The sequence below is a fragment of the Phaethon lepturus genome, unplaced genomic scaffold, assembly GCF_000687285.1.
Source record: "Phaethon lepturus isolate BGI_N335 unplaced genomic scaffold, ASM68728v1 scaffold6906, whole genome shotgun sequence".
Taxonomy (NCBI): domain Eukaryota; kingdom Metazoa; phylum Chordata; class Aves; order Phaethontiformes; family Phaethontidae; genus Phaethon; species Phaethon lepturus.
In genome coordinates this window covers 143,872-170,915 of record NW_010548320.1, presented here as the reverse complement: position 1 = coordinate 170,915, position 27,044 = coordinate 143,872, and the positions used below count along the sequence as shown (strand labels likewise).

The following is a 27,044-nucleotide window of genomic DNA, read 5'->3' as shown; positions in this document are numbered from 1 at the left end:
TTTATGTAGTCTTTAACAAAAACCGTAACAGACACTTCTGTTAGATAAATCGGAAGCTGCAGGGAATTTGGCTAATGGTACAATATTTACTATACCTAGTATCTACTATCTACAGGCATCTGTTTTTCTACTAGAACAAAAGAACTACATGACTCACGAGAGAGAAAGTAACAATCCAATCTTTTGAACCTTGTGATAACTGGAAAACCTATCCCAGATTTATTATGTTGCAGTCATTTTTTTTCTTTTAATAACGAACACTGAGGTACAGCAAGAATAATAAAAAAGCACCGCATTTGTTGTAGAAAGATCTGTTGGTCTGCATTTGACTGAAAGTGTTTAATCTTGACTGGGAAGCCCTATTAATATTACTGAGGAGTCAGGGCAAATAATTATCATTTCAACAGAAATTAAACAAATCTCCAGTCAGATTTGTCCTTCTAGAATTCCATAGACTGTCACAGGATTAATAGCAAAGGATGAATTTAACTCATCCTCTGTGTGTGTATATTTTAGCTTATTTCTTGTTTGACTTTTGTGTCCAAATTCAGTATCCTACTGTTTTCAACTAGAGGTATGTCAACTATTTGCTACAGTGAAACTAGAACAACAAAACACGAACTCCACAAACACCCCCCAACCCCCAGGCAGTGTCTCAGACTAGACTAGGAACTCAAACCTTAGCTACAGCTCACTGAAATGTTCACGGGCACTTGAGCAAACTGGGTGAAGAGAGTCCTTTGTGTCAGACCCATACAAAACTCATGATTTCTCTGTTAGATGTTAGATGTAGTTTGGATCACTCACTTCTTGCCTTGTGATAGCCATGGACCTCCCTAGAACATAAAAGTCAAGTTCTGAATATGCACAGCCACATGATTGAAACTGAACACTCATGTAACATACTACAGACTGAAGTTACAGCATTTGTAAGGTTTAGACCTGATGCAATTAACAGTACAGTAGTTTGTACTGGATCAAATCCTGCATAGCTTATGTGGTTGAATAGTCAGTGAGACTACTTCAAGGCGGAAGATCCACTGATGATTTAAAATACCTATTTTCATTCTCGTATCTTCAGCTTAATGCTAGTATGGCAACAGGATTTCATAATCAGAAATATCCCTTTCCCTCCCTCTACCATTAATACCATCACAACAGTTACTTTGAGAAAGATATGGGCCTTCTGAAACCAAATGTACAAATTCCCAATGTACATTGCTCCTATCAAAAACTGCAATTCTCAAAAGCTGTCAGATTGCCTATTCCATTTTTCACTTTCATTTTAAAATCTATTGATAATGATGTCATATCTTAATCTAGCCACCACCATGTTTAGAGGGAATTGAGGTGAAGGAGCTGAACAGATTATTTCACTGTAAATCTTCCCTATGGAATATCTTCTAGTCTTTCCTGTGGGAAAACAATGAAACCAGAAATTCTGTAATTAACAATGCTTTTGAAATGAAAATGCAGACCTGGGGAGAGCACAGATTATTAGATGAGTAACAGCATTTGAATCAAAAGGTGAACATGGAAGGGTATATGCATTGCATATGCATAACTACAACAAGAAAGTCAATTAATTGCATAATGAGCAGGTTAAATAACAGGGCAAGGGAGATGGGTTCCTCCCTCTTCCCTGTTAGTACCATTCACTGCCTCACTCACTCTAACATTATGGTGCCACTTAGATGTACGGCTTCCCCTTCGCTCCAGAGTGGCACCGGATTCATCCCATGGTATGATGCAATGAATGGACAAATGTACTGTGAATTGTTGATACGGCTATCCTAGAGATGATGTCAGTGTTTGGAAACCTGTCAGTCTTAGGGCATTTGAGAAGAGAAAGGGATAGGACTGGAATGATAGCATGCAAGAAAAGCATGGCATTTTCTTTGTTTTATGAAAATAGTCAACTGTCTTCCTCTATTCCTGGCTTTAGATCCAAAAAAACTCACAAGGAAATCTGCATGACCTTGTTACTTTGATGTCATCACAGTCACTCAGGAAAGAATCCTTTTAAAAATACTAGGCTGTGCATTTGAAAGACAGCTTCGACCAAGAATTTTGATGGGAAGTAGCGGGTTATGCTGTGTATTTCCCAGAACAGGAACACACAAGGTGCTCCAGATGGCATCTTCCAAACATGGAGATACAGAACACATAATCTAGCTTAGTGTGTGGCGAGTGCCACGTGTCGTGAAGCAGAATTTCAGGAGAAAGCCTTCCTTGTTTCAATCAGTGGGGTTTGATGCTGTCTCTGAAATACAAACGTATTTTATTATGCTACAAAAAATATTCACTTTTTCTTAATAAAATATAGTTTTTAAATACTTAAAAAATTTAACTATACAGTATTGTAAATATTTTTTTTCTTAAACTTTTTTACTATGTTAATGAGACAGCTCTTGATGCACTATTTTCCTTGGCCAAACATGGACCAACCAGTTGGATACTTGTCTTTCTCTTCTTCTATTATTAGAAGACATCCAACATTTGACATAGTGCAGGTAACTTTGTAACATCACCAGGAATAAAACAGGAACCATACAGGAATCACTGGATTTTAGGGCCCAGTGGTAAAAAGGCAGAAAATACATACATTGGAAGATCTCATTGTTCAGTCTCTCCTGGTGTGACTCACTCTGATGTAATTCATGTGCATATGACAGATGGTCTCAGAAAAAAAGTTAAGATTTCCATCCCTACTGTGCAGTGGGGCTGGTCATGTGGAATAGATGCCTGAGAGCTTGTTTGTGGAAATAATAAGCATTATTTTTGGTGTCTGGTACAATGAAGCTGCCCTGTAGCTGCAGCCTCTGTACACAACTGTAACATGAGTACTCAGTAAGAATAATAACGTGTACTATAAAACAGATTTGCAGTAAAAGCCACACAGTAAATTACTCTAAAAGTGGCTGAAATGTCACAGAAATTGAATGAATGGAGCAATTTAAATATCCCAAATATTTTATAGATCATTAACAAAAGCTACTACTTCTGCTTAGAAACATGTTTTTGGGTCCATCACCTTTCAAATACCTGTTAACCTAAGAATCAAAGAAAGAAAATGATCTAAAACTCTCAGAATGCAGTTTTTCAGGTGTGATGAGTTTCTGTATAGCCACCATAAAAATATGTGGGAAAGCAGGGTCCAATTCTTTTCTCTGGAGAGAAAACTTATGGGAATTAGATGTGTCAGACATTGAACTGATCTCCTGATTTTCCAGTTTCTGAAGCATAGCTAACACAAAACTACCAGTAACAAGCCCCCGAGGGGGTGTGGTATTTCATGTGAGCTGCTAGACACTATGATATTACCTTCTCACTTACCTTCTCTCACCCTTAACCAAGTCTCTCACTTCATATTTAATGCACCCTTTAACATATTTAGTGCCAGAAGTAAAGATACTTCCTATTTCCTTTTCCCAGTTAAGACAAACACTTTCAATGGGAGATTAGTCTTGGAAAACAAGGACAGCAAAGATTAATAAATAGGAAACAATCAAAGAAGTGTGGTTGATTGTAACAGCCTCAGCAAAGTCTATCCAAAGATGAGCCTACTGCCATTTTCCTTTTATTCCCTGGCTTCAGAGTTGGAATGCAAAGTACACCAAACTGAAAAGAGTTATATTTGCAGTAACAAGAGCTAAATCTTTAGTTTGTTGTACCTAAAATGACTGGAGGGCCTTTGGGCTTACTCCAAGAGGAAGTACAACAAATTCTTAACCCAAAGGTTTCAAGCCCCTTCATCCCTGACAAGCACCCTCATTCACTGCAGCTTCTCATTTAATAGACCCTAGACTAAAACCTTCTGTCTACAACCACTCTTGAGTTTATGGAGATTTGTACTGAAGAGGAAAAGAAAAACAACAGAACCGAAAACTGCCCCCAGCAACCATAATTAGGCCAGCCTGACAGAAAATAAATGGCTTCTGACACAGGGGGTGGGATTGTCTAGACTTTGCATTTGGAAAGGAGCATTTTAAACATCTGAAACAAAGATCTGGTAAACAGAACCCAAGGGTATTCATAAGAGTAGAACATTCTTCTTATTTCCCCTTTTCCTTGTCATATACAATATTAAGGTAAGGGAGCCTTGTCCTTTATGCTACATGAGACATCCTTCTTGAGCGTGCACAACCTTGTGCTTCTTGTGTGGTAAACATTACAATGGAGATGCCCCTCCTGATATCTCTGAAGTGCAAGTTCTCTCCAGTACTGGCAAGTTACAATCATAACAATCACTGTTATGCTTTGCATTGAGTTACAGGTTGATTTTTTTTTTTTAGTTTTTGAAGGTCTTATCTGCACCATGTATCTGGGCCAGTTCCAGCTGATGCAACTGATGTGGATCATGAGTTCATATATAAAAATTTCAGTTTTGCTCACAGGTGTCTCTCAGATGGAGAATATGTACAGGGAAAACAAGGATGGATGAAGATATATTTGACCAGCTCCTAGTACTGGATTCAAAAGTTAAGAAGATGGGCTGTGAATTGATTAAGAAGATGTGGGCATATAAAAGCTTGGAATGCTTGATGAGGTTTTTTTTTTAATTTTTTAATCAACGTAGGTGGAAGTAAACATTTATTAACATTTGGTCAAGTGTAGTGTAATTTGCATTTGTATTTTCATTGTTATTAATGGAGGTATGTAGAGATATACAGAAACCTTGAGACAGTTGTTTTTCTATTGCATACAGACTAGCAGTCCATTGGAAACAGAGGATGAAAGCATGAAGGTTAGATCTTAGAGGGCAGCAGTTCTTCATGCACAGCTTTTGTCAATCTTTTTTTTTTTTCATTTGGTTTTGTTTTCAAAAATAAAAACATGGGAAACCAAGATCAAATGATGGTGGACAGGAAAGGTGACATCATCAGCCAGAAAAACACCAGAAGTGCCTGAACCCCCTCATTCAAGTCCAAAGGTGCTAGTTTCTTCAACAGCTGTCAGCAGCTTTTCATACAGCATAGAATATGAAGGGTAAGGTGGAAGATCCAAACGGTTGAAACATGTGTGTGCCCTGGAAAAGGAAAATATGCTACATGTTAAGTTTAATCTAAATAACTTGAGAAAATAAGAATTGAGAAAACAAGTTCCTACTGAGACTTGAGACATTCAAGTTCACTCAAGAGAGTGAAAAAGAAATTCTATTAAAGTAAAACTGTCAAATTCCACCAAAATATGAGCTACTGAACTGTACATGCACATACACATGAATATTTCCAATAGAAGAGACAAGCTAAGTATCAACATAACATCATTCTCTGCTATCCCCGCATTAGATGTTGCAGGGATCTTCATGGAGAAGAACGCTGGAGGTCATTGAGGAGTTAGTGTCTAGGCCCTGATAGAGAGAAAACTCCACTACTGTAATTTTGGTTGCTTTGAGTTTTCCCAAAAAAAGGCAACTCAGCTGTACATCCAACATGAGCAGCTAGTAAGTTTTGCATCAGTGGACAAGCGTAATGTGATGAACTATACTGACAGAATGGGCTCAGCATGCGTTTATAGTGAGACAGGGCTGACTGGTGAAAGACCATCCAGGGATCTGCTACCTGAAGAAGGAAGGTTGCTGAAAATGTTCCTGTAAGTCAGCTGTTGGCCATCTGCTGCAAGTCTGGCCTTTAAATGTTATTTATTTGTAGTAGCCAAAGCAAAAGCAAAATATTTTGTGCTGAGCAAGCTGCCAACTTGATGACCCTCTCTTCCCCTAGTTCTATCATTGTATTTACCCCCAGTTGGCAGCACCTTCAAAAGAAGCCATGGAATGGGTTCCACACATGCCTCCACCTTGTTGCAGCTTTTCTGGTAGCAGCAATTAGACCCAGACGCGGACTGCACGTCGCTGTGTGAGGTGCTATACAAATGTGGAGCAAAGAAACAGTCCCTGCCCTAACAGTTCATTCATTTCAATGGACTGAAAAAAAATGTAGAGCTTATTCAACAAATGGGGGGGTGGGGAATGGGGAGCACATTTTCATTGAAATGGTTTCATTTTTTTCAGTCAGCTTGGAGTTTTACATGATGCTAGAAATACTTCTGTTTGCTCTTGCTCCCTCCAATAAATATGAATTGACAAAACCCTACAGAAGAAAATGTAGCCTCAATGGCTAACAATATCTAAGCTCCCGGCCCCTAGTATTTTTAGAAGCTATGAGTTGTTTTACTTTTAGCTTTTCTATCTCATACATTAATTCAATGTTATTTCTTCAAAACTGAAGAAGGAGAGCTATCTTGGAGAAACTATTTGAAACTGTGCTAGTCATCTCTTCGGCCACCCACAAAGTGGGAAAAACATGATACTGGTGGATGGGCTGGCCTGAGACTTGCAGATTCAGACGGAGCGTTTTATCAAGCACCAATGGTGAATCATTAAAAGCAATCAGGCAACCGAAATAGCCAGAGGCACATAATCTTCACTGCATCACACAATTTCAATTAGGAGAGCTTTTACCATCCTTTTTCCTCTTCTGAATGAAGATTTGTTAGTGGGTCACTCTCAGAGAGAGTGTACAATAAACACAGAATTTGTGGAAATAAGCTGGGAATACTTGTGAGTTAGTGAAAAGGGAACATTAATAAAGCCATTATTTAATACATCTCTTGAAATTAAACATGGCAGCTCATGTGTACTATCCATGAGTAGCCCTCCACTGTTTATTGTTATCTCCGCAATCTTTGGCAGCGTTGTTTCTACAATCCATTGCCAGTATGTATCAACCACTGGGAGTTAATTAACTGAAGGATTCCCGTAGTCCATTCAGAACATGTTTATCATAGGCAACAAAGCACCAGAGACAGCCAGTCTTGAGGAGCTCAGCTGCTTGGCTCCAGAACTGAAGCAGCACAGTCATGATCATTCAGGTGTGGATTCTGCTAATAAAACTTTGCTGAACCTAAAGTAATACCTCTGTATGGTACTTAACCGTGGGACATTTAACTGTATGAGACCATAGCATCGTCGCTGTCATGCATCCTGTTGTGTGGTGCAGACATATCCACAACCACTAACTCTGGTGTTTACTTTCTTGCTGACATTCATCTTGACTGATCCATCTCATTTCATACTGGTTATGAAACAAGCTTGCAATGCTGTTGACTTTTAGTCATTGTTCACCTAGTCAAACTCATAAAAAAGATCCATTCCTTTTCCTATTATGAGGTTTACAGAAGTGGACTCTTCTGTAGAAGGTCTCAAGGAATTCATTGTGGGGAGAAACTATTACAAAGAAAGGAAGAAAAAGTTAACATGTCTAGAAACACTGAAGCATTTTGCAAAGCAACACTTGCGTTCTCCAGTTCAACAACTTTATAGGAAAAAATCCTTTCTCCAAAAAACGTTATCAAATAAAAAATGAAAAGTAATTTTCAGGAGTCCTATGCTGGTTAGGTTTACACTTCTACCTACTTAAAGTACAAAACACACTGTATTGCTAAGGGCAAAACCCAAGTTCAAATTCTGGTCTGTGAAACGAATGTGGATCTACCACAACTCTGATGATGCCAGTGAAGCCCACTTAATCTTATGAGAAGATAAATACATACAGAATTACCTGGTGTATATTCAGCAATGGGCTTAATTGGTTTTTGCTGCAAAGGTCAAAAGGGTTTTCTACTTGTGTAACTGAACAACATATTCTGCCTCACCTGAATGAGAGAGTTGATTGGGCTGCTCAGTGTTTCCTCTCTCCTCAGCATTGCTGGACATAGCACCTTTGCCTCTTGCAACTGAAAGCTGACGCCTTTATTTTCCAAACTGGACTAAAGAAACATTTCTCAGCCTCTAGTCTGTTACATCATATGCTGTGTGATACTGCAGTACACAGGGCAATTAAACAGCAAGGATATTTTCCGTAACATCCACTGTTGCCAGCTCTGTGCCTTGTCCTCCAAAGGGATAAGTTCCTCCTGAACAGTGTTGACCACCTACTACTGATCCCAGTGAGAGTGACTAGAGTAAGCCTAATCCAGGGCACACTTGGTGCACATATTGGGGTGAAAACATTACATCAGCAGTGCAAGAAACACTTGTAGCAATGAGAAAAGTCTTTCTTCCCTTGATTAAGCTTCCTACCGCATAAGCCTGCTGACATTTGAGAGTGTGTTCAGGGAGTGAGAGGTCTGGAATAAGAATTAGATTGGTAAGAGCTTTTATGGAAAGCATTCTGGCCTCTCTAGAAGAAAATGCAAGAAAGGGCATGTAAACCAGCTCTGACCCTCATGTGCCCTCATCCTCCAGTAAGTAAAGCAGTAAACGGACCACTTAAAATTTCATTCTTCCTGGCAGTCTGTCTTTATTGCTCAAAGTAGTTTTGGCGGGTCTGAACCTTTAATCTTGCTCACTGTTCACAGTGCTGTGCTATTTCCTTTTTTTTTAAAGAATTCTCTCTAAAAATTAGGGAGTATAAGCTTTTAAGATTTTTTGCATTCTTCTTTTGTCACTTCCTTTAATCCCCATAACGATGAGAGGCCAAAGGCAGTTAAGTATGCACAGAACCCACTCCTATCTTATTTATAACTTTAACCTATCAACTAAAATAAGACTTGCATTCTAACTAACCATGCCTGTCAGGCAGAAACTGGGCATTTCTCCTTTTCATCTTGCTTTCTTCACATGAACCCACAAACCACTCTTTGATCAACCTCAGGACCCACAGGTATCAACTTTTGTTCCTTTTGTCTGTAAGAAGGAACACTTATATGCTGTCTGGGAACAACTGCTTAATAGATGAATGTAGATTTGTAGATGGGTCTTTCTGCTGCATGTGAGAAAAGAGGAAAAAGAAGGATGGGAGATAAGGAATGATAAAAGACAGCAAAGCACATACACTCAGTCCACTGGGAAAGAAGGAAATGAGGAGAACAAAGTTCTTCGTAGTCACACACAATCTTTTTTTTAATTGCTATATGGGATTCTGGGATGATTAAATATTTGATCATCTAATAGAGGGGGACAGAATTCTTTTACAAAAGATCAGATATTTACTAGCAGTGGTAATCTTTATCATACCTAAACCACAGACAGTATGCTGGTAATCACTAATACTACTCTGCTAAGTGAAAATCTCTTTTGATGAAAGGATAGTTGCAACTCAGCACGGATGGGGAAAGTGACCTCATTGTGTCAAATGTGATTATTTGAATCACTGAGATACATGCTGAGGTTCTTACTTAATTGATACTCAGACAGAAATAACCTTGGAGCTGACAGTTTTGGCCAGGTGAGAAATGCAACTGGGGCAGTGGTATTTGTAGGCACTGAACACTTTTGCAGGATGAGGTTTTAAGAAGAGGGGACTATTGCCTCCTATAGCTATAGTTGAAAACACTGCTAGTTCTTTGCACATGTTTGTTTTGGGCCGGGAGTTCTGCTCTGACAATATCAAGTGAAGCTATGTAATTCCAGCTAGAAAGTCAGTGTCTGTTCATTAATGTTTGTTTGGTGGGGAACAAAGAATAAGTTCTTGTGAAACTATTGCTAGAACTGGTTCTGTGTTAACTATCTGCATGACCCAGGAAAGGTGAAGAGAGGCCTCTTGCTTCAGAAGAGGCTATAGCTGGAAGAATTCTCCATCCATCCCTACTCAGGCAACCAGTTACAAGAAGTAAAATATGTAACTCCTATTTTGGGGGAAAGTTTTGCATATTAGATAGGAAGAGTAAAACTCAACCTTGATGAACAAGTGGTTTGAACCTGTTATTTATTCAGTGTTACTTCATTTGACAAGCTACATCTGTTTGGAAGAAGCCGTGTCTCAGATTTACACTGACAGATCTGTAAATCTGGCAGTCTCTTTGGAACCTGCTTTAGGGTCATCGTCTAGAGATCTGAGATTACAGCAGCATCTCTGAGCTGTGTAGTACTTTGACTTTCTAACATATGTGATCTCAAAGTAAATATAGATAGGAATGATGTGTCTGGTACACATGCATACTCCAGAAATAAACCACTGGTGTAATCTAACTCTTATTTGTCTTATATGAACATATTACACCACCATCACCCTGTTCATGTAGGGGAACTGGTATTGATGAACAAGTGCACCAATTAGAGTGAAGTTACTAGATTCTCAACCTTCCTGAAAAAGTCTTGCTTATCCTCAGTGCTTTCAAGCAGCACTCTAGGTGTTTTGTATTAAGTGGTTATGCTTCAGAAAGTGTTGTATTTTAGAAATTTACACCATGTCTCTTTTCTGGGAGTACCACATTGCTGTCGCAAGTGCAAAAGCATGGCTGGTTTAGGTATTATCACATCTTTCCCCACTATAAGGAAATGGCAGTTGCATGCTCCATTGCCAAACTGTATGGACAAGATGTAAGGGAGAGTTGCCTAACTACTTCAGCCATCTGAAGCAGGAGTGAGAGAATACAGAAAGAGTTCTGGACTCTCCTGATAGAGCCAAAAGTTTTCTTGATACCTGGTAAAGCAGCTGAAAACCCAAAGACCAGACTAACCTATCCCCAGTGACCCCCCATCTACCTGGATGTCAGGAAAGCCAAATGCATCAGCTTTATGCAAGCTTCCATACCACCTATCGCAGCATTGCTTTTATTGGGTCAGGGCCTAACAACTAAGGCCAGTAATTAAGAGGTGCAATCCATACCTACGCACACAAACAGCTACATCTGATGATTGCTAGGACATGAGACAGCTGTTTTTTTTCCTTAGGACTTTGAAAACATGGAAAAAGGGTAACTCACTGTGAAATTGTAGGAATTGTTAGAGGGAGAAGGGAATTTGTTGTGGTTTATTTTAAACAGCTAAAGTTAGTTACACTCATTATATCACAGGGGCCAAAAGGCCTACAGGATATGACACATGACTTTTTTTTACCCTCTAAGTCTAAGTAAATACGTAAGTAAACAAACACAAGCAATTCATAATCAGGCATTTAAAAAAAGTTTAAAATAACATTTATTTTGTTGCTTAACTAAGGATTTAGGGAGCCTCCAGGTTTAGCCTGTGTGTTTTATGTATTTCTTAACACTGTGTATACTTGGCAGCACCCCATAATTTTATAAAAATGCAGGTAATAATTCATGGTGATCAAGCTGTGTTTATTCCCCAGAGCAAGTGTTGTTTCTCTTTCCCCTGGCTAAAATGAATGCAGAGCTCTAAGACTTCTAAAAGGTGCTAACAACTTTCACCTGGAAAAGAGGCCTCTTTCAGGGAGGGTGATCAGCAGAGAAACATGAAGTCGTTAATGTGAATATCTTGGGGCTAACTGAATCTAGGTCATAAGTAATGCCTAGGTTCACAAAGAAAGTTAAGCAGAGCAGAAAGAGGCCAATTACCTTTTCAGAACTTGGTGGGTCAGCCCAGGGCATTTTCTGTGCCTGCGCCAAGGCCTACCCTCCCCTCTCACCCCTTCCCATCCCGAAGGATTGCAAAGAGAGCTCTGCAGAAATGCTGCACAAGCCTGTGACTTCCAGTCACTGCCTGTCTACAGGCAGGAATGCCCTTGGTCAGCTCTGAAACCCTTACATAGAACCAGACTAACATATATACTGCAAAAGGAGGATCTGGCCTACGCAAACTGTAGCTCTCAGGCTTTCTTTCCATATTGCTGGGTGAAGCTCAGAGGGCATGAGTCATCTCACTGACCTTACAAGTTTTCATTTGTTTTTAAATCTCAGTGACTACATCTAGCTTTCACATAGGCTCTAGTTCTCCATATAGTCTCTGTAGAGTCTTTACAGTTGATGGACATAAATCAGAATGTACCAGGTGTGATTCAGCTGAGCTATTTTAAAAGTCTATGTTCAGCTGAGATGAATTGTGCCTTAAAACCACTTCTCCTGACTTCAGAGGGAGTCCATGTAAGATGTCATTTCAGAATGTCTGCTGATAAAGTGCCCTGGTCCAGCTCCTGTGTCTCCCCACTGCATAAGTATGAATTTGGGCAGGCTAGTACTAAGAAGATATTAGTACATATTTGGACTTCTCCTTTCCAGAGGACTCCTGGAGGTCTGCATAAGTCCACGTCTTATAGTATGCTTCTGGGTAAACAACATGGATGGCAAGTAACTAGAAAATGGGACCAGACCCACTGTTAATTGATTGTCTGTATATCTCTGCGAGGTCTATAAGAAGAGATTTTTGCTCTGTGCCATGAAAGCAGCCTCCTTTGGACTGCAGCTGAAAGCAAATAATAAGAGCAGGAAGAAAGCATCCTTTGGAGGGCAAATATTATGTAAAAGGCATGTCATGTAGAAAAAGTATCTCAGAGGTGCTGAGGTGCGCCCCATGAAAAATGCTCTGTAATCTCAGTGGGGCAGAGCCTCAGGCAACTGTAAGGACATTCAAGAAAAGGTGACGCACTTCAGTGGGGAAGGATGGATGGTCATGGATGAAGTGCTGGAGCAGACCACAAAGCTGAATGTATCACTGGCTATGCCACAGCTCTCTTGGGTGGCCTTAGGCAAATCAGACTACCCCTCTGTGCTCCAGGCCCTTTGTTCTGAAAAGGAAGATGACCCCTCATTTGTGAAGCACGGTGAAGTCCATTGACTCTGTATGACATTACAGCTCATTTGCTCCTAGCTGGCTGACTGAACTAGATGTAACAAATTGGGTTATCATCACCACATGGTCTGAAGTCCCTTCACTAAGCTTCCTTGTGATGAAAAAGTGGAACCATCAGAGCAAATGAAGGGATTACGCTCAGGTCTCTGGCTAAAACTCAGACACAGATTCTGGCTTTCATGGCTCTGTAAACTCACAAGTATTTTTACTAGTATTTTGGAATTAAAGGGAACAGAATCAGTTGACAGGGTCCTGCTGGTCTGGATCTGTTCCAGAGTCAAAATAAGAGAACTAGGCTTGGAATGGAAATCTTTATCTTAACCATTTCCCAGGATTCAAAGTAGTTTAAATTGAGCCTGCAAATCAAAAAGGCAACAAAAGAAAACACTTTTCTCTGAATGTAACTACAGAACAAACTGATAATTGTTTCTTTGCTGTTTTATGATGTCCTTACTGTATTCACTATCTTTCACTGGCGGAGAGATGCAAAAAAAGTACGAGGCTCACCTTTCTCACAGTATTTCTGGTTTTGTATCTTAGTTGGGACATACCTTGGGAGGGAGGTTATTTTCCCCCACTTCTCTATACAGAAGCGCCGTAGCCCATTGCTCCCTCGGAGAGCTGCAAAGCCCTCATATGGCACGCTTGATGTTCCAGTGACAAACTGCAACAACCGGAGTCTCTGCTCATTGTTAAATCTCTCCACTGCTGCCCAGAACCACCGGATTACTATGTGGCCATCATGGTAACCTAAAGCAAGAAGCAAGAGAAAGAAATTAAAATCACCCCCCTCTAAGTGGGAAGTGTAATATTGAAATATATTACTATTATTGTTACTATACTAACTAGCATGGGGCAGTAGATCTCCCACTGAAAAGATCCTATCCTAACAATATATCTTGTTCTTGAGCAGTAGGTCCTCATTTGAAACCCTGAAACTCAGATGTATGAGGTACATTGGCCTCTCACAAATCCCTTGGCAAGAACTGGGGATAGCTGCATGAGATATAAAAGACCAATTGCGATATGCCAAACAGTGCGAGTCCTAACGACTTAATATCTCATTCCCAGATAAATTATTTTTTGGATCGCAGTAGTGTCCAACATATGCAGAGGAGTTTGCAAGCCCTTCCCTGGAAAAATTCCTACCTGAGAGGCTCTGTTATCTTGGTTTATGCTAGTGAAAGCCAGCATAAACCCAGACTGAATCTGTTTCAACAGCTAAACAGAAAAAAGTAGGAGGAGAATAACCTGGGGGACCAGCTGCACTTGTGGTAAACTGCATATTTGAAGGTAACACAAAGGCTGGGCAGTGGGCAGCAAAGACTTAAACCTTGTATTTCAGGGCAGGATATGTGAACCTCAGGGACTTTCCTTCTGTAGCGCAGAACTGGGGGATTTCACATTTATCCATCATCTAAGACAGTCTAGATAAACCACACTCAGCATTTAAAGCAAGACCAGGCCAAGCATTAGAGGAGAACGGAAAAAATCCAACTTGACATAGTTTAGGCTGACGGAATGGTTAAGCAAGATCTGTATTTTGTTGAAGTGTAATGGGGAACCGTGAAACTCACCTCTTGAATTCAGCTCTCTGCTGAAGCCAAGATGACTTGTGATACTACTTTCTGTGAGGCCAGGAGTTCATTCAGAGTCATCTGAGTAAGTAAGTTTTAGATCTAATACTGCAAATCCTTTTCAGTCCTTAATAGTCAAAACTCCTATTAAGTTGGTAGGAATTGAGCCAGTAAAACATGGATAGAAGTAGCAAAAGCAATTTTAGTATTATGACATCTGTTGATCCAAACCTGAGATTCTACTTATTTTATTTCATGAGTTATTCTTCACAGAAACTTCCTGAGCAAAATAGGGCATTTCCCTCAGGAAAGACAGAAGGAAAAGATGGACCAAGTCTTTCATGTTTTAGACTAAAAACAGTTAAGATATTAGTAAGCATCAGCAGGCAGTTTACCTCCACGATATTCCGTGTTGTTACGCCAGTCACTGAGGTCTATTTCTGCAGTGCCAGCTATAACCAGCTCCAGTTCTCTGGCATCAAAAACAGAGACAAGCCTGGAGTCTACAACCTGGAACAAGAACCACTCGTAAGCACAGTTTCAGACTGGAAATAAAGCAGATACAATGTCTTGTAAACCTATGGCTCTGATGGCCAGCTCTTTATTCCGATGAAGTCTGCAAGCTGACAGCCAGCTTCCACTCCTCTGCTGATAAATCTGTGCTCTTCTTCAAGGAGTCTGCTGATATTTTGAGCTGCAAACAATGATGATACATGAGATTTGACCAGAATGAGATGCTACAAGTGACAGGACATAATCTGCACAGAACATTCTTCATTGTTACATTCATTCTGACAAGGGATTTTGACAGTCAAAGACTGGATTTGTAATATGGACAATTTATATGTTTTGCATCGGAATTTGATTACAATTGTGTAGGATTGCCCTCAGGTCTTCATCCTGAAGCTGAAGATGCAGCTGAAGTTCACTTTCTTTATTATGTGAAACCAAAAGCTTTAAAAACCTGCAGTATTTACATGAAAAAAAAGCTAGCAAACCATATGCACACTTCAGTAAACTGTACGGAGTCACTTAGCCAACCCCTTTCTACAGGAAAGAGCCGACCAAGTCTATTCAGCTACAAAGCCACCCTCACTGGCTGCCACTCCCAGTAAACGTCAGCACACGACTACTTGGAGCCATCAGTTACCATACCATTCTGTGTGTCCCTTATCTGCTGTTCCATTTTCCAGGGCTGCCATCCTTTCAGTTTATTTCCCTCTGCAAGACAGCCCTCAACTTCTGCTTATATTATACAGCTGCCAGGACAAGATACATGTTTGAATGCGATTAGTAAGGGGGGCAAGAATAAGCAACTACATGCGTTGGTCAGCAAAGCCACAGGTTTTCATCCAGTCTTTTGGCAGTCCTTGTAGTAGCTCTGCCAGAAAGATGTTCTCAGATCCAGGTCTTCAGCAAAGATAAAATTAGCAAAATACAGGGACAACGATGGAGCAGCATCTATGAATACCAGCAAGATAATAGCTGACTGCCTTCTAGGACGAAGTTTACTGCAACAAGTCCCTAAAGATAGTGTCACACCAGCTCCTCACTGAAGTGTACAGTTCTTCACAATCTTCTTTTGTATCACAGCAGCATAAAACAAAATTTGCAAACAACTACTTCTCTTACTTTGTGAACAGAAAGCAGTATCCTTCTTACCTCTTGATTGTTATGCTTTATGACATTCAGAATAGACGTTTCTTTCCTTTCTCCCTTTAACATTAGCTAAACATGACACATCCAAGGTCCCTGTCTCTACAGATCCAGGCACTCCAATTCCTTGCCATCTGTGTCTGTTTAGCTATTTCCTAGGGTACTGAGGAAGCATAGTTTAACCATGGGGTCATCTCATTCAGATGAGAAATGGAAGACTGTGGGAGCATCGTTTTGTTACTTACTTCGTAGAAGCCACGGACCAGGGCCTCTGTTTGCTGAACCACTCCTCGTTCCACTCGCCACTTAACCATTCTCTCGATGTACTCTTTTTTGTTCTTTTCTGTTACTGCTGTATTTGCTCCTCCAGATTTCAGCTCTCTCTCTGTCACCTACAGAACAAAGATAAATAGTGGTGTAGCAATGTATGGATCACATTGCGTTTCAAGTTTAAGTTGCACTTTGAAAATGTAAGTGAGAAATATAACAGCCATATTTCTATTTCTGGCCTGCCAGCCTCTTGTCTATTTGTAGTAGAAACAAAAAGGATAATGAGGGACACCCCTCAGCCCTAGCCCTAGCCTTATCCCCAGCTGAAGCTCAACTGACCTTTCGGTTACTCCAAACTGTACCAGCAAAGACTGATTCGGAGAACACCACCCATAAGCCATGTACAATGTGCCACTCTGGCCCATCTTTTCATCCACCTCCTCTCCTTTCCACCCCTAGGAGCTGCAGAGAGGGTGACAACTGTATCAGCTTGCTACTTGCTGTAGATTATCCAAGCAACAGTACAAGAAACAACAGGAGGGAGAGGCAAAGACAGCATTGGAATAGGCAGACTGTTCCACAAACTGGAAGGGATATCTACTTGTCTCTTAGGCAACAAGTGTTACCCTTCCCCAACTAATAAAAGTGTTTACTCAGAAATGCCAATAGCCAAAGAAATTATCACAAAATGAGTATTCCCAATACACTACCCAAGCAAGACCTGTACAGCACCCTGCACAGACAACACGTATAGTCACTGTGGGATTCAGAGTTTTGTATCAGCCATTCAAACCTGCAAAGTTTTTGTACTGTAAATAACCTTTTTTAAAAACCAAGAGCTACAGCATTTCATTGAATTTTAATGGTTAATTTAATTGGCTTAGGTTACTAAGGCTTAAGATTGAGAAGGGATTTAAGGAATCAGTCTAGATTCTATCCAGCAAGCACATACTCCTCACATGTGACAGAAAATAATATTTATCTTGCAATTATTTTCACATTTAATCTAGTGGATTTAAAAGGAAGAATGTTTTTGCTCTCCTCTAGTTTTCTGCTGCTGTAACAACAATGTCTAGCACAGATGGTAAATGAGCTGCATGAATACATATTTTTTTTATTATTTACATATTATTTATATTATTATCTATTTATTAGCCCAACAGACAGCACACAGTATATATAGTATTTAGGTCAGTTTGCTTGAGGGACCTGTTGTAACATTATAAATTATGGAAACACTCCATGAGTCACCTAATCTGTAGCTTTGTTGAGAAACAGCAAGAACAAGTAAGGTTGGATGTAATGAGTTAGGAATTCTTAGATGGTTCAGGTTAAACTCCCAAATGTAAATCACTGCATCACCATTACACAAACAACACTGCATCGTCCAGAGGGTAAGACTCTGGCCCAGCTGCCATGCTGTATTCTTCAAGACTGTGTGGCATTCAGATACATCTGTTAAAACCAACGACTAAACGTTGTCTAGCTTTAAGCATGACTATAAGCCCAGATGTTCTAAATATCCTGCAAGATTTCCCAGGAAATCCAGGAAATCCCAAGAAATCACCTAGACATGCTAGTGATTTCTTCAACTTCTCATATCTGTATGATTTCAAATACAGTAAGTTATCTAGAATTGGAGGCAGGCAATCAGTAACAGCATGTCCTTATTTTTCCTTTCTTGTTCATAGAGGCATTAAATACAGCTGTGACCTGGAATTCAGAATCAGGTTTCAGAGTAGCAAGGAGACATTTCAACCATTCCTTTTATCTGACTAGAGCAATTGCCAGGGCTTGGAGATAGACCCTATCCACATACAGAGATATGCAGCTTGGAGAAAGGCCTGGAAGAACACTTTCTATTGGGTAAAAGCATGAGGAAGTACTTAGGGTCACAAGCAGTCGATGCCTCTCTCAGTCTTATAAGTGTAATTCTCAAATTGGCATCCAGTCCCCACCAGTAAAAATGTGTGACACTTGGTTTGACATCATGTCTCTGCTATTACAGTAGTGCTCCGGTCGCTGGTATGCAAGAAGGCTACAGCTCCTCAGTAGTAAATTCTAATAAAAAACGTATCAAGAAAGAGAATTTAGCCTGAAAGGTTTAAAAGCTAAATACATGTCAGAGATGAGACAAGAAAAAAAAAAAAAAAAAAAAGAAAATAGCAGTGACTGGTCCATAATAAAATCATTGTGGAAGCAGGAGAGAAGGGCTGTAACACATCTACCACATAGCTTCTCAAAGAGACACTATTTCTTGTTTGCCTTACCCAACCCTTGAAATCCAGCTTCCCAAATATTAGCAGGGCTCCCACTGTGATCTACACTTGCACATGTATCCAGCAAAGCAATGTTCAAACGGCATATAAGTGGTCAGATAATCTTGGCATGCAAGAATTTCCAACTGGGATCCATCTGTGAGCATAAAATGTGATTTGCGATTTCGTTGTTATTTTGCTGTCAGCACTTAGCAAATTTCAGGAGGGGGAAAATCTCACTTTCACTTAGGACTCTTAGATTCTGACAATCGTAATTCACAGCATAGAACCATGCTTTCCCCCATCACTAGATCTAGCAACGTCAGTGTCTAGTACATGTGAAATAAAGTATTAGACAACATGTGAATGGGTGTAAAAATCTGGCTTTTAGCATTCTTTTGCTTTCATATCATAGTATCTGCAAGAGATTGTGATTTTTTCCTATTCTCTTTGGAGCCATCTCTTATCTTCCACAACAGACTCCAGTGTAATTGTCTATCTCTTTTCTTTGGGGAGAGTGTAACAAGTAATTAGTGTGCCAAATGTTACCTTCAGATGCATCAGGGCAATTCAGGCTGAGATTCTTATTCATCTTTGTAGTCTTCCAATGTAAATACAAACTTGTCTCATCTGTCTTTGTGAATATGCCTGTATGTTTCTGTCTGTCTGTCTTTGTATATTAGTGTCAACTGAATGTCATGCAAGCTGTCAGCTCAAAGCCCCTGAAAAAACTCTGCATTTAAGTCTGTGGAAAAACAGTATCACCTTTCCTACAGGGGCTTCTTTCTTCAATTCTTCTGCTCCATCCTTTTCATTACATCCACCCTTGACTCTACTCATCCTTCATGACCTTGTACTATAAACAGACTAAATTCAGTTTTAAAAATATCCCCTGAAGTCTTGCCTGCTTTCTGTTACTTTCAAGCTTATAGTGGAGCAGTCCTTTTACTCTCAGGGCCAGAATTCCTTCCCTCAGAAAGCAGTCTAACTCTCCCCTAGCTTGCAGAGCTACCCTAGCTCTGTGCAAACTCCTGTCAACTTTATTTTCAAGGGCTAAGAGCCACTCTCTGTATATTCTGCCTGATCCCGCTGCTCCCTTTGGTACTTTGTGTCTGCTCCTTACACAAGTTAACTTCCATCCCTTGAGCTTCTGGAGCACTTGGTGAGCTTGGTTCTTCAGTCTCTCTAGTTTTCAGTATCTCCTTGGAGGTCCTTAATCTTGGTCTAAATATTGCTTTGGGTCCCTTCAAGGCTTTCCAGAGACACTTATAATCTAGCATGGGTTACAACAGCAGAGAGCACCAAGGCTTCAGTGCAAGCCAAAGAATCCCACAGGAGGTACTTGTTCTGGCTACCAGTCTGCACTTAAGGCAGGGTTGTGCCCTATTTAAGGCTATAGTTAGCCAGATCAGCTAAGTTGAAGAGAATTGTCTAAGGTAGAGTTGGGTGGTAGAAAGCATAATAAATGGTTGTACATACCAAGTTGTTAAGTAGGTGCAAGGTAAGGAAGAGACACAGTATTCTAACAGGGAGATATCAGACAAAATAATGGTGAGAGTTGCCAGGTCTTACACCACCTGCCAAATATTTTTCTTCCCTCCTACCCCTCTGCCCCCCGCCTTCCATCCTTTCAGTCACATCAGCTTTAAGTTACATTGCTTGCATTCACCGAGTGCCACATCTGCGTGAACTACACCCTGGAGAGAAGAGCTGCACTCCACTTGAGAGAATTCCTCATGCTCATCAGTGTGTGGCTCAATAGGCCTGTAGGGGGGCTGGTATTTTATATTATACACCCTAAGAATAAACATCTGCATTGAAACAGGTGGCTTGAAAGAGAAGGCAGAAGAAAATGTTACTGAAAGGCTGAAGGATCTGTTCTGACAGAAAGATGTTCATCATGCACAACTCTGTCAGCTTAAAATCTGCTTTTCAGATATTTTGCATAGCTGTGCTCACCTGTCCAAACACCTCCTCATTCACTGTGAAGGTGAGATCCAGGATATCTGTGATGTTATTATCCTTCATCCACTGCAAGCTCTGATGGAACTCTTCATCCAGGTACTCTAAGTCGCTTAAATCACACGGCCTGATTGAGAGACAAGAAAAAAAGACATAGCTGAATATATGATCCATGACTATTGGTGGGCTGACGTACTACTAAGAACATGAACTGATTTATGCCAAAGATCCAACATAACACTGGTGTTTGTTTGGTTTAACATCAAAGCCCATTACACAGGCCCTCTTAAAGCAGTTCTGCAACTGTCTGCTTTGCATGGCTGGGCTCAAGGCCAAAGCTGTTGGCTGCCTGCACTATTTGCTGTCGGAAGGCATCCCTGGGGCTTGATTTCATGTGAATCTTCAGGATGCCCTGCACTTCAGGGCACATTCTTACCTTCAGTCCAGATGGGCCCGGCCATGTTGTGCCTGGCTGCTTCCATGTGTCTATCATCCTTGAGGTGAGCACACAAGACTGACATGAGGCAGACCAGGCAGCCTAAATTTCTGCTAATGAGTCAGCCTTGTTTGCTGAAAGGGCAGGTGGATATTATGAGCAGTCTGGTTTCAAATACCCTAAAGGGGCAATAAAAGGATGCAGGGAGTGCTTTAGGTTTCAGGCTGTTTCCAGACTAGCTCAGATACAATAGACATATAAGTGCTGAGACCCCAGCAATACTCATTATTTAAAACAATTAAATACAGTTAAAGAACTCAAAGGACTGTTGAGACAAATATCTTTACTTATTTGGAATTATCCTAAATGATAAACTATTTTAGCTAAGCTTTATTCTACTCTGTCATTTAATTGCAGTCTTGACTTACTACTTATAGCTTTTCTGATTGCTACAAATTTTATGGACCTTGTCTTATTGCAGTCTATTAATTAAAGAGGGACAGATTGTCAATTAAAGTTAACCTTATAAACTTGACACTGAAAGTAATATTTTATTGGTAGCTTCTACTTACTAGTGTAAAAGACAGTAGAAGACCAACACAAAACATTCACTATTTATATCTACATTAGCATTCCTAATTAATCCGAGTTGTGTTTAGAATAAGAACCTACTCCACCAGTGAGGCATGAGAAATTATGCATTTTTCTTAATATGACACCCCCTTTTTTTTTTTTGCTGTTTGTTTTGTTCCATCAAAGATGCTTTGCAGTCTTCCACTGCATTTTAATCACTTCGGTAACCTGTCATCATTAGTAAACTCTGGCATTATGGGTCAGTACTTTCAAAGGTGTGTTCCTAAATGTCATACTTATTATGCATTTTTATCAACATAGTATTTACGAAGGGCAAGTTCTTGGAGAAAGTAAAGAAAAATTAAAACACGTTTGTCTTCTATCACAGACCAACCAACCAACCAACAGCGGCAAGGACTTGAAGGTCAGAGTGCTCAAAACAACTCCACGAGAGTCTGTGTCTCTGTAGAACTCGCTGCAGGATCACTGTTTCTGCATGGCTGCATGCTTATACTTACAGCCTTAGCAGTGCTTTGTAGAACGGCCTTGTGAAGAAAGCATCAAGAAGGTACTGATGAATGAGAGCAAGGCCAAGAATACGACCGCTGAACCTGAACCTGGGATATAAAAACACAGAGTAAATAAAGTATAGTTATGCTTGATATACAAGACATTCAGCATAGAAACTTACACAGGCAGCAATTGTTCTTTTTTTCTGACTTAATTTCTTAAATTTATTAATTTATTTCCAAGCAGATACCTAACACCACTCCTCGCACCTCTGATAAATAAATGGATCTCTTCTTGATCCACCTACTACAGTACCCATACGTGTAGCTGGCATGCTACATGCTCTCCTGTGCCAAACCATTAAAGACTCTGAAGACTCACCTTCTGTGATCTTTAGTTGAATGTTCTGATACAGACTGACTCCATCAAACACAATATTTAGCCAGCGAAATGCTGTAATACTCCACCTCACCTCAGCAGAAAACATACTATCAAAAGTGTGTTTTTGCTGCAAAGGATAGTTGGTGAATCAGAATTCTGACTGGTTACAACCCCTCCCAAGGTGGGCCTTTAAAGTACTTTAAAAAGGTAACAAGTTGCCTTTACAGAGGTAAAACTGAAGTTAAAGTTAGTTAACTGTTGTGACCAAGGACACATGCTAAAATCAGTATCTAAAGGTCAGGCAAGCTGTCCCCAGACCACTTTCTTAAATGCTGATGCTTGGCTGTTTTCACTATTTACCTGCTCTTGTGTTTGTTTCTGTTTTCTAAGAACAATCACCCCAAGTCTCACTCTAAGTACATTCAAATAGTGCCCTGCCTGTTACAATCTATGACCTGTGATGGTAAGCTGTTAAATTTTTCTTTCTACGATTTCTTCTATAACTTACTAGATATTCTTCCATCAAATCTGGTTTTAAATCATTAATCTCAGACAGAAAAACACAAAACTGGTGTGAGTCCAGGTGAGTTTGTTTTTTGTAAGAACAACCCCCATCACCCATCCAACACTTGCTTATTTGTAAAAGAGAAGAAAAGAATCCAACATCCCAAATGTGAGCACTCCAAGCCTGAGCTGACTGACATCATAGTAAAGTTTTATTGCACAAAAGATGAGAAACAGATCAAAAAGCCAAGAGACCACTCCTTCCACTACAGGGACCAGTGCAAAGACCCCTCCTGCATATGAATGAAACATGAGTCTCATTGTAATAGAAGTGGCATAGAATATCCGTTCAGTCAATGTTATACTCATGGGACAGAACAAGTGCTTAGCATGTCAAATGGGGCACAAAATAGCATGCTGTGGGCCCAATTAGCATTTACATCACCCCAGGAGCTGCCTCCAGGTCCCCTGCATCTAAGAAAGGTGCTTATGATATGCAGCCAACTAGTAACAGAAGAGTGATTATATTACCCCCTTACAGCTGTTTCCACAGCAGCAACAAAAGGCAGCTGTTGGGTCTAGTTAGGACCTGCTTCACTTCACTTGTGCTCCAGTGCAGTATTTCCAGCAAAAAGCAAAGAAATAAGAGGGAGCTGACACAATGAAAGTACAGTGGAAGCCAGACAGCTCAAATCCCAGAAATGCTGAGCCTGTAATCCATCAGTTTTATAGCACCTTCAGGATCTATAATCAAGTCCATTTGTCCTAAATAATGCATGTCGACTTTTTTGGTTTTGTCCTTCACCACCCCCCTCCCTCCCTATACAATTTGAAAGCGAACGCTGAATGAAAGTACTATGAGCACTGTGTGTTCCTCACCATAACACTCACCCCATGGCTACTTGACTGTGCAGGGCTGGGCAGACAGAAGCCATTTGGAATAAAGTAAAGCTGAAAGTAAATTGCCAAGAGAAGTCTCACGGATTTGGGAATGCTGCTTCTGCTAACAAAGTGCTTGAATGAGTGAACGGCATCAGTTTCCTCCTTGCTGCTTCTATCACTTCTGCACCTCTGTGGCTTTGAGGGCATTAATGCAAAGCTGACATGAAAGAGTAGTGCACTTAGATCAAGGTGTTTACAATCACGAGCACATGTTATGGTAGCCGTTAACAACTTTAATTTGAATCAGTGCCTTAAGGCAGAACCATATCAAACCATCCAAAGGCCATGGGCAGCGTTTCTGCGTGAAAGGACTAAGTCTGGTGGGTCAGCCTAAGCAAACGTGGGGCCAGGCAGCTCTAGATTGTGCGGTCCTTCACTCTGTCCTCGTGCTTGCAGCCCTCTGGACACACCAGGGCTCGCTCAAACTGGAGGCCTGCCTGTGGTTCCGCAAACCCAGCCCTTGCAATGGTACTGTGTAGGAAAACAAATCCAAATAAATGGTCTGGATAAAGAAAATGAAATAATTAACAAGACATTGCCACTCCTGGTGCCTGTCAACACAATGGATAAAAAAACTCTATGTTGCAGACTATATTTCCTGGCAGCTCCATATCACTCCAGCAGACACAGTGCTTGTGGCCAAAGCACGTGAGCTCTCCAGTCCATGAACCCTTCCTCCCCTGCACACAGCTTTGGTACCTCTGCAGAGACTTACTATACCTGACCCTCTGAACTGAAGAGTGGTGTAAGAGAAGGTCCTCTGGCCCCTTGTCCCTTCTGGACAGAGCCTGGGACCATAGGCGACACCCCTGTGGTCCACTGAGAAACATGGCCTGAGGTAAGTCAATGGATATCTATCAAAAGGGAGGCATTTGCTACTGTCCTTAGAGGACAACTACGTAGTCCATCAAGCTGCCACCACGATCAGCCAAGCATAATAGTCCCACTTAAAATACATCAAAACTTACAAAAAAGCAACAAGAAACAAACTGCTCCTTTTACAAAAGCCAGATAAAACTAAATCAAGCTTTGGTGTTTATTTCTTCATGAAGGGTTTAGAGCTTAGGTGAGATTCAGAGGTGGGCGAGACAGTCCCTTCAGAAAAAACAAGTTTTCTTGACAGAAGCAGCAGCACAAAGGTAAATCCTGGCTGGAGGGAACATACCTTCCTTAAACATCTGTCTTTCCAAGGAAGTGCAGAACGCTTGTTTGATTTCTTTCTAGCAGGGAAGATAGCTTGGGAGAGGCAAAGAATGCAAGGTTTTGCTCTGGCTCTTTCTTTCAACACCCTTCTCTTTTGGAGACAATGATTGAGCCTAAGTAATGTGCTCCGGCAAAGAAGGGAAATGCAGAGGAGCTTAATGAACAGGAAACGGTGGAACAAGGGACAGAATTAATGAGCAGGGGAGCTGCTCTGGTTTGCCTGCCTATCGACACCATTCATCCACTCAAAAAGGACATTGTGTGCACCTGCTTTCTGGCTTTTAACAACACTACTCTTTGACCCATTTGCAGAAGTTTCCACACTACCCAGCTAACTCCCCTTCCTTCTGGAGACTGCAGGTGTCCCTGAAACAGCCTGTTTTCACAACAGCCTGTTGCAAAATAACAGGCTTATTCTCCTCAGTGGGACTCTGCATACTTACTGCATGTCTATAGAGACAAATCCATATGCTGTAGCAGCAACTAAGCAATAAATTTTCCTCCAATTGCAGGTGAGTCACAGGAAATTTAATTTACTCTGGTCCTTATCATATAGCAGCAGAGTAAGGCAGGACCCATAATGACCCTTTGTTACAGGGCATGCTCTTAACTTGTTCAACTCACGCAGCTTTACCTTATATGACAGTCCTTCCTTGGATTCAGATGGAGAATGATGTACCTCAACAAAATTGTAATCTATGTGTACAGGGGAAGAATGTTTTTTATAATTCTATAGGGGATGCTTTGGTAACCATGCCTTGTGGGCTAAATTGGCTGTGATATGAGAAACTTGAAATTCTAAATAGAGAAAGCACCTGACGGGATTAAAATCTTGCAAACCTTATCTCACTCAAACATATCATCTAGGCTTAAATGTGTCCTCCTTGATGCCACAGAAGGGCTTAAGAGAGATTAATATAATATGGTTCACATGAAATTTGAAAATGTAACTTTCCTTTCATGAGACTATTGAAAACTAGCTTTTGTCTGCAAGACAAATTTACACATTCTGATGCACCAGTTTTAAAACTTTTGACTGTTTCATCATGCAGATGAACTTTTGGCCACCTGAAAGACAAGCTGAACAAATGAGGCTGCACTGCAGTAAAGGATTTCTGCCCTTGGCAGCTATTCTAAGGGAGAGTGATATTTGGCAGGTAGATGCAGCTAGAAAGCCCATTAGTCCTTCCACAGTGGAAGAGATTGGACCTAATCTCAACCATTATTAGATACCAGAGAATCTAAAACGGGGAAAGTATTAGAAGAGCTCCGTAATGGGAAAGACTTCACTCTGAACTTGCATCTTATTAGACAACAGAGAATTCAGTCATGAAACTCAAATTTGTAGGAAATCAGGCATCATGGGTTTCAGAGGTTGTGGTACAGCTTGTTTTAAAGGACATTTAAAGCCTCCATTGTTATGAAGACACTCGAGAGCATCCTGAAGGCCAGAAGCTATTGATTAAAGGAAATAAAAATAAATTCTTAGAGCCTAAAAATATTGTGATTTGCAGAATGGGGGGAGAAACGACATGCAGAGGAAAATGTACTGATTCATGATTTCTGAATTTTGGTAGACTTACCAGTACTAGCACTTTTTAAATGAAGAACAGGTTTGTGTGTTTTGTTTTTTGGTGTTTTTGTGTTTTTTTTTTTTTTTTTTTTTTTTTTTGTGGGTTTGGTTGTTGTTTTTTTTTTTTGCAAGAAAGTGCTAAGAATGTGTATTTTGCAAAAAAAGCTGACCAGCTTGTTACAGCAACTCTGCCTGGCCTCATACACTATGAATTTTAAGGAAAATTTGCAGTGGGTCAGGCATATGCACCAGAGGTGTGTGTCTATATGCTAGTAGCACATATCCTCGTGTTGGCTCAGTGCAGGACATGATCAATGTGTCCTGTAATGAGCTGCATCTACAGAGCAATAACCTGGCAGTAGATCAGATCATCTTTTCAAAACCTTGGCAGTGAATCAAATCCACACCTCTATCAGCCTTCATTAGCGAATGCCTTTCTCTAGTCTGGTGTGCATATTTAACCCCTACTCACATAAATGATGGAACATTTGAACAGATGAATGTGATGACATGAAGCGACCTATTGTCAGAAAGGTTAACCACGCAGGCTAGGATAGGTAATGCCGTTCTGTTTATCTGACTTGCATCTGCAAACTTTGCAGACCGCCTCCTCGCCACCGTGTCATTTGGTGTTGTGGCAAATTTGGTCTGCATATCTGCAGGC

General features: G+C 40.5%; 1 protein-coding gene across 1 annotated transcript in view; it reads right to left on the bottom strand.

Annotated features, from left to right (window-relative positions):
• Positions 1-4,538: 4,538 nt before the first annotated feature.
• Positions 4,539-27,044, bottom strand: part of HECW1 (HECT, C2 and WW domain containing E3 ubiquitin protein ligase 1) — a gene marked incomplete at its 5' end in the record, with an annotated part of 164,909 nt that continues 142,403 nt past the window's right edge. The window contains 6 exons of the mRNA XM_010289929.1: positions 4,539-5,029; positions 13,087-13,285; positions 14,508-14,622; positions 16,014-16,160; positions 20,256-20,385; positions 21,786-21,884. Coding sequence (XP_010288231.1) covers positions 4,918-5,029; positions 13,087-13,285; positions 14,508-14,622; positions 16,014-16,160; positions 20,256-20,385; positions 21,786-21,884 — 802 coding nt within the window. The remainder of the gene's footprint in view (positions 5,030-13,086; positions 13,286-14,507; positions 14,623-16,013; positions 16,161-20,255; positions 20,386-21,785; positions 21,885-27,044) is intronic.